Genomic DNA, 7643 nt, shown 5'->3' on the forward strand with positions numbered 1-7643 from the left:
TTGAAAAAAAATTAAAAAAAGCCCAGAAAAAAAACGTTCAATCCATCGGTTGTCATTCGTCAGAAATGAATGCAAGTTTGCGGTCCACTGTAAGAAAGATGCAAGGTTAAGGGGCCTAAATTATTTGACACGGCCAGCATAAGTCTAACTAGCAGACTGCATTAGAACTACTCATGTTTTTGCATAGTCTAAATCGATGAAAGCTTTTTTTTTTAATTGACCAGAGTTCTCCACGCAAAAAGACACTTTTCTTTCCACAAGGAAGAATTAAGTTGTGTAAACAAAGTACAGTGTCAAAGGATGTACAACTTTCAACTGTATAGCCTAGTCAACATTCATTTGACAAATTTTGAAACACCAGTTTAACTGAATCAAAGTGAACTTTTTAAATGTCTTCTTGGACATGTAATTAAGAAGGACATGTAATTTAAGAAGTCATGGCAGCAAACGGAACAATTCCAGTGTCAATTAATTGAAATTCATGCCAAAATATTCATGTAACTATGTGCCAGTGCAGGTATAAGATCAATCATAAGCATGTAAAGAAGCCAACACCATCCTCTAGAAAAGACACGCCACAGTGTTCATTTCAGGTCTTTATTTGACACTTGCAAACTATGTTTAGTAACTACAATGGGGCCAATGGTTACTTTCCCTTCTGAAACAAGGCCTTGGAGAGAAACAAAAAAAAGTTAAGGCATTCATGGTGGCTCTGTATACAGCAAAACACAGATCCTTGTACACAGCTTTACCTGAATCAGGTAGTGCTCTCCCTTTCCTGCTGAAGCCACAAGTGGAGACACAGCACATGCACATCTGGTCATTGTCATCTGCAGAAACCCATCTATAAAAGAGGGCAAAGAAACGGTTACCCACTCTGATCACATCTTATCTGGTAAGCACTTATTCTGTTAGGACATACCCATTAGCAAAGGAGCAAGCCTTGTTCTCTGCACTTATGGGGGTTGAAGCCAAAACTGACCTTAAAGAGCACGTGACATACCTACTAAAGGATATTAAACTTGTATACATGGGGACGAACATTCATATCTTACAGAAAGACAGCACCATTACATACCAGACCACTATTCGCTTGCTGGAATCTGAAAGACTCCAAGCGAAAGTGTAGTTTGTAATTCTGAACTCTGTCGGGTATGGACCAATCAGACACATACTAATTATTCATTATATACAAAGGTTTATGAAACTCCTCACACAGCCCAAATGAACAAACACAAGGGCAGAAACAGTGTCATGTTACAGGGCATGATATCTGTGCCTGTATCTTTTTCTATTGCTGTATCTTTTTCTATTGCTGTTCGATTACATGATAGAAAGTCTAAGGCCTTCAAAAGCCGTACAGCAAACCCATCTAATCTGGTGCCTATTACACGACATACCAAGATTGCTGTGGGGACAAAAAGTAAGACTGTTAAGTTAGCACTTTTAAACATCCGTTCACTTAAAAATAAATCACTTTTAGTCAACGACTTAATAACCACATACAACCTAGATTTTATGTTGCTAAATGAAACTTGGCTAGAACAAAGTTGCAGTGCAACAGTCCTCAATGAAACAGCCCCTCCTAACTTTACTTTTATGAGTGTCTGCAGAGCTGTCAGAAGAGGCGGAGGTTTAGCTGCTCTTTATAAAGATGTCTATCAATGTAAGCAAATATCATTTGGGAATTACCCGTCTTTCGAATATCTGGGTATTGTGTTAAAAGGTGCCCCACGCATTTTACTTATTGTTTACAGGCCTCCAAAATACTCTCCAGCTTTTGCTGAGAACTTAACAGAACTGTTATCAACAATTTCCTCAGAGTTTGACTGCTTTGCCATTGCTGGAGATTTTAACATTCACATAGATAATGCAGAAAACAACATGGCAAAAGAAATCAAAACTGTTTTAAAAACTTTTGATCCGACTCAGCATGTACATGGACCCACACATAATCGTGGACACACTCTAGATTTACTTATCAGTAAGGGTCTAAACATTTCATCAATTGTTATTAAGGATGTAGCACTGTCTGATCATTTTTGTATTTTCTTTGATATATTGATCTCTCCTGCCATTGAAGCTAGATATGTGTCTGTCAAGAAGAGATGCTTAAATGAGAACACTAGTGTACTATTTATGAAGGCTATATCTTTAACACCAAGCATATCTGCTGACTCTGTTGATTTTCTCCTTGATTCTTTTAACTCAAAAGTTAAGAGTGTAATTGATGATATTGCTCCTGTGAAAGTCAGGAAGAAGAGTGGCAGACAAAAAGCACCTTGGAGAAACTCAACAGCAGTGCAAAATATGAAAAGACAATGCAGAAAAGCAGAGCGCATGTGGCGGAAGACAAAACTTGTAGTCCATTATAACATCTACAAAGACAGCATCCATGCTTTCAATAAGGAACTAAGCAAAGCTAGACAGACTTTCTTCTCGAATATTATAAACAGCAATATAAACAACACACGCACTCTTTTTGCTATGGAGAGAGACTGACAAACCCCCCAAGCCAGATTCTCAGTGAAATGCTCTCAGTGAGAAAGTGCAGTGAGTTTGCTTCTTTCTTCTCTGAGAAAATCAATAATATCAGAAAGGTGATCAGCTCATCCTTGAGTTGCGCTGGGGTCAGGCAGATCAGACAACAGCCTGAGAAAGTAGCCACTATGTCTGATTTCGAAGAAATTGATGGCAAAATTTTGGAAGAAACCGTACAGCACCTAAAAACATCAACCTGCGCCCTTGACGCACTTCCCACATCTTTTTTCAAAAATGTGTTACACAGCTTAGAAGCAGATCTCCTAGAAGTGGTAAATGCCTCACTTCTCTCTGGGAGTTTTCCGACCTCCCTGAAAACTGCTGTTGTCAAGCCCCTCCTGAAAAAGAGCAATCTGGATAAGACCATATTAAACAACTATAGGCCGATCTCAAATCTTCCTTTCATAGGCAAGATCATTGAAAAAGTTGTGTTCAATCAGCTGAACAAATTCTTAAGCTCGAATGGATACTTTGACCATTTTCAATCTGGTTTCCGACCGCACCACAGTACAGAGACCGCGCTCATAAAAATAATAAATGATATTCGCTTAAATACTGATACAGGCAAATTATCAGTGCTGGTACTACTCGACCTCAGTGCTGCATTTGACACTGTCGATCACAAAATACTTCTTGACAGGCTGGAAAACTGGGTCGGGCTTTCTGGGATAGTCCTAAAATGGTTCAGGTCATACTTAGGAGGCAGAGGTTATTATGCGAGTATAGGAGACCATAAGTCTGAGTGGACATCCATGACATGCGGAGTCCCGCAAGGATCAATTCTTGCGCCACTCCTATTCAACCTGTACATGCTCCCAATGAGCCAAATAATGAGAAATAACCAAATCGCTTACCACAGCTATGCAGACGACACACAACTCTACTTATCCCTATCGCCTAACGATTACAGCCCCATTGACTCCCTTTGCCAATGCATTGATGAAGTAAACAATTGGATGTGCCAAAACTTTCTTCAGTTAAACAAAGACAAAACTGAAGTCATTGCGTTTGGAAACAAAGATGAAGTTCTCAAGGTGAACGCATACCTTCAGTCTAGGGGTCAAACAACTAAAAATCAAGTCAGGAATCTGGGTGTGTCTCTAGAGTCAGACCTTAGTTTCAGTAGTCATGTCAAAGCAATAACTAAATCAGCATACTATCACCTGAAAAATATTGCAAGAGTTAGATGCTTTGTTTCCAGTCAAGACTTAGAAAAAGTTGTACATGCTTTCATCACCAGTAGGGTGGATTATTGTAATGGACTTCTCACTGGCCTTCCCAAAAAGACCATAAGACAGTTGCAGCTCATACAGAACGCTGCTGCTAGGATTCTGAGCAGAACCAGAAAATATGAACACATCACACCAGTCCTCAGGTCTTTACACTGGCTGCAAGTTACATTTAGGATTGATTTTAAAGTATTATTACTGGTATATAAATCATTCAATGGCCTAGGACCTCAATACATTGCAGATATGCTCAGTGAATTTAAACCCAACAGATCACTCAGATCATTAGGATCACATCGGCTAGAAATACCAAGGGTTCACTCTAAGCATGGCGAGTCTGCTTTTAGCTACTATGCCAGCCGCAGCTGGAACCAGCTTCCAGAAGAGATCAGATGTGCTCCTACAGTAGTCACATTCAAATCCAGACTCAAAACACATCTGTTTAGCTGTGCATTTACTGAATGAGCACTGTGCCACTGTTCGTCCGACTGTTTGCACTGTATTTTATTTTATGTTTTAATTATTCTGATTTCTTTTGATTATTTTAATTTCTTCTATGTAAAGCACTTTGAATTACCATTGTGTATGAAATGTGCTACATAAATAAACTTGCCTTGCCTTGCCTTGCCTTGATAAGGAGATTTTACGACCTCCGAGGAATGTGGCCACATACTCAAGAGAGAGACTATGAAACAGAAACCCTCGACTAACTGAGATATAAATGAACATGCATAAAACTGTGAAAGAAACAGTGTAAATGGTTTACTGTCTCGTGTACTATTGGTTATATATTGTGGTATGTATCCTGGTATACAACCAACTAACGATCAATGTAACCTCACCTGTATCATGCCTCCTACCCAATTAATCCTCATTTAATGACTCACACTTTGATGTACATCACCTTCTTCTAGAATGCAGTGTGGATGTGTTATAGCTATCTGAGCATTAATGAAGTTATAATCATGCTAGGGACAAAGATCCGTAAATCAACTAAGAGCCACTTTCCCTCTCAGACATGTCACCTTTCTGATTGTTCGAGTTCAACCCTTAGGGGAGGATCTTTTCCAGGCCTTATTAGAGACAGTCCACATGTGACCTCCCTCTCTTAGTTCTTTCATCCAGCCGCAACACTGTTCTGGTGATTCTGAGGAACCCCCTCCCCCTCCACGGGGGCCCCAGGGCCCAGCAGGCCTCGATTCCAACCAGATATGGGCTCAGGCAGGGGAGAGATGACTCTCTCACAAAGAACCAAGGACAATCTCAAGAGTTTTGGAACAAAGACTCCAACCAACAACGACTCCAATCACCCATCCTTCCGACTTCCTCACTTCTCCTGGGTGCTCGGCGTGGCCTCAACAGAGTCCCAGGCCTTGACCAAACCAGTCGTGCGTTCCTGGAGAAATAGAACGCTCAACCAACTTCCACGTGACACTACCGGAACCATCAACGACTTTAATTTTCAACAACTTCAAGATTTGTTCCCATTACAAATGCAAGTATTCAATTCAATGAAATGTGAAAATGAAATTCTGATGGTTCTTCTCATAGACCCTCTTCCGGTTTCCAATTTCATCCTATCACTAACCTATTTATGTATTCATGTGTGTATGTTGTTTAGTTTATTTATATTCATATAAATATCTATATTTAGTTAATAAAACTTGTACATAATATGTATTTGGTTCTGTTTTGTTTGCAATACAAGTCACTTTACGATCACGGTTTTTGCTACTGGCTCAAAGTACTGTACAGGCGAAGAAATAATTATTCTTCTGTGGCCATGGAAGATACCCTTTTCTTAGAATAAATTAATAATCAAAAGCGTTCGTTGGAAGAACTGATTAATTGATTATAATATTAATTCAGCCACATCAAGTTAATCCAATTAACTGACCCAAATATTTATAATTAATAATAACAAGATATTATTGATTATTAATATTTCCAAAAGCTGAGTTCCTTACAACTCTGTGCATAAAACCGGAAGTAGATCCCGTAAGCTTTGCATCAACCAGGCACCTGAAGCAAAAGAACACTTAGGCTCTGATCACATATGAGAGTTCGAGAAGCTAATCTTTACTTACCCATGGTTCTCAATAAAGGAATATCTTGGAGCAGCATTCACATCAAGGACTGCAGTAGCAACACAACCATCTACAAAGAGTCGCAGAGGAACATGGTTAAACTGATTCACAGAAGCTTCAAAATTCAGGAATTGTCCAAAGAAGAACTGATTGGATGGCCTTTCAAACACCATTCATCTGCAAGGGATACAGAAAGAGAACAAAAGTCAGTGTCATTTCAGAGTCACTTTTCTAAGGGTGTATAAAAACTTGCCAGTCATGAGCTTTAGAGAAAACACCAGAACTTCCTCCACAACCTTTGTAGCAGCAAAAGGAACCCAATTGGGCATCAAAACATAACTGCTAACATTGTGCAACCTAAACAGAGGAATAAAACATGGTTCATTAACCTGAATTGAAACGGCTTCATTTATATTAAAACAAACCAAAACACCTTTACTACCTTGAATAGTGGCACTCAATTCCAACAGCTGCTGCATCAGTTCTTACAATGGGAGTTCCTACTAAAGATTCAGGAGTGTATAAGAGGGTGAATTTATACACCAGCTCATCACCAGTCATCTGAAAACAGATCAAGAATCAGTCTATGCAGTAACCCAGCTTTTACTCTCAATTAATATATAGTTTACAAGACTCACAAGCAGCCACTCACCATAAGAGAGCTGCCGCATGTCTGGAGCTCATACTCAAAGATAAGGACTTGAGCTTCTTGATCCTCCCCTACAGCTGCACAGCCTCCTAAAGTGAGGAATGAAGGATTCACCAGCTGTCCAGTACCAAAGAAGTCCTTCTTAACCTCCACATGCACAAATCTCTCCCCACATTGTGCTGCAATACTCTGAGAAGGGGTAGGCACATGCAACTCAAAAGGCACATCTGGCTGTTGGGGTTCTTCAGGCACTTCAGGAAAATGCCAGGTCAAAGGTGTCAAAGGTGCCTCCATCTGCTGTTTAGACTGACTACTTCCAGGATTTTGAAAATGCCATTATTTGCCCCACCAGGGTTTGTCCCAGGTCTCCGAGAAGCTGATAACTGTGATTCTTGGAGAGCTTGCTGAGAAGCTAAAACTGGTGTCTGTTGTTGTAAGAATCTTAATGGACTCTGGCCTTGTTGAAATCCTGACCACTGTGGCAAAGACAAAGACAATTCAACTGCAATAAGCAACAGCAATCCAACACTGATGAATTACATTATCATTAAACCCAGAGAATGTTTGTTGTGTGCCTGCTGTGGCTTTTTCTAGAGCAGGAAATTAAAGAGACTCCACCCCTTTTGATAAGCTAAATGAATTTCCACACTCGTTGCATTACTTTTCCTGACACAAAGGAGATGTCTATGAAATTCAACAAGATTGGCTGTAGTCAGTTTTATTTGCAGACTTCTTTCTTACAGTGATTTCTTTCTAAGTTTATTTTATGCCTGCTACACACTGTGCATTTCGGCAATCCTATAAGATTATTAAAAATTACACTGTATGAAATAGTCAAACTAAAAATTATTCAGACACCAGATAGCCTATAATTTTTAATGTATTTATTTTTTACTAGTGGGTGCAGGACACTATAGTTAATTTATGCAAGTGAGGATAGCATAAATAAAGTAAACTGTGACATATTATACCCAATAATTCTACATACAGTGGACTGCCAGTAGAATGTATACAATTTTGGTACCAAAAATTATGCAGACACTTTGACCTGACCATGTTTTGCTTAAGTGTCTTTTCTTTAATTGCTAATGCGACCTTTTTACACCACAGATGGAACAAAATTAAGCATTGCTTGGT

At 39.3% G+C, this 7643-nt stretch overlaps 1 protein-coding gene and 1 long non-coding RNA gene across 2 annotated transcripts; both read right to left on the minus strand.

Annotated features, from left to right (window-relative positions):
• Window positions 1–578: 578 nt before the first annotated feature.
• Window positions 579–1020, minus strand: LOC143728726 (uncharacterized). Its single transcript, XR_013199882.1, has 3 exons — window positions 923–1020; window positions 753–844; window positions 579–670 (listed from the first exon to the last, which is right to left on the minus strand). It is a non-coding gene; the product is annotated as an uncharacterized LOC143728726 (long non-coding RNA).
• A 5049-nt stretch (window positions 1021–6069) lies between these two features.
• Window positions 6070–6993, minus strand: LOC143729031 (zona pellucida sperm-binding protein 3-like). Its single transcript, XM_077220029.1, has 3 exons — window positions 6510–6993; window positions 6300–6418; window positions 6070–6214 (listed from the first exon to the last, which is right to left on the minus strand). The coding sequence occupies exons 1-3, from the start codon at window positions 6798–6800 to the stop codon at window positions 6070–6072; spliced, it is 555 nt and encodes a 184-aa protein (XP_077076144.1). The 5' UTR covers window positions 6801–6993.
• Between the last annotated feature and the right edge of the window lie 650 nt (window positions 6994–7643).

The sequence above is a fragment of the Siphateles boraxobius genome, unplaced genomic scaffold (assembly GCF_051911475.1).
Source record: "Siphateles boraxobius isolate OS27281-9 unplaced genomic scaffold, OSU_SipBor_1 8, whole genome shotgun sequence".
NCBI lineage: Eukaryota > Metazoa > Chordata > Actinopteri > Cypriniformes > Leuciscidae > Siphateles > Siphateles boraxobius.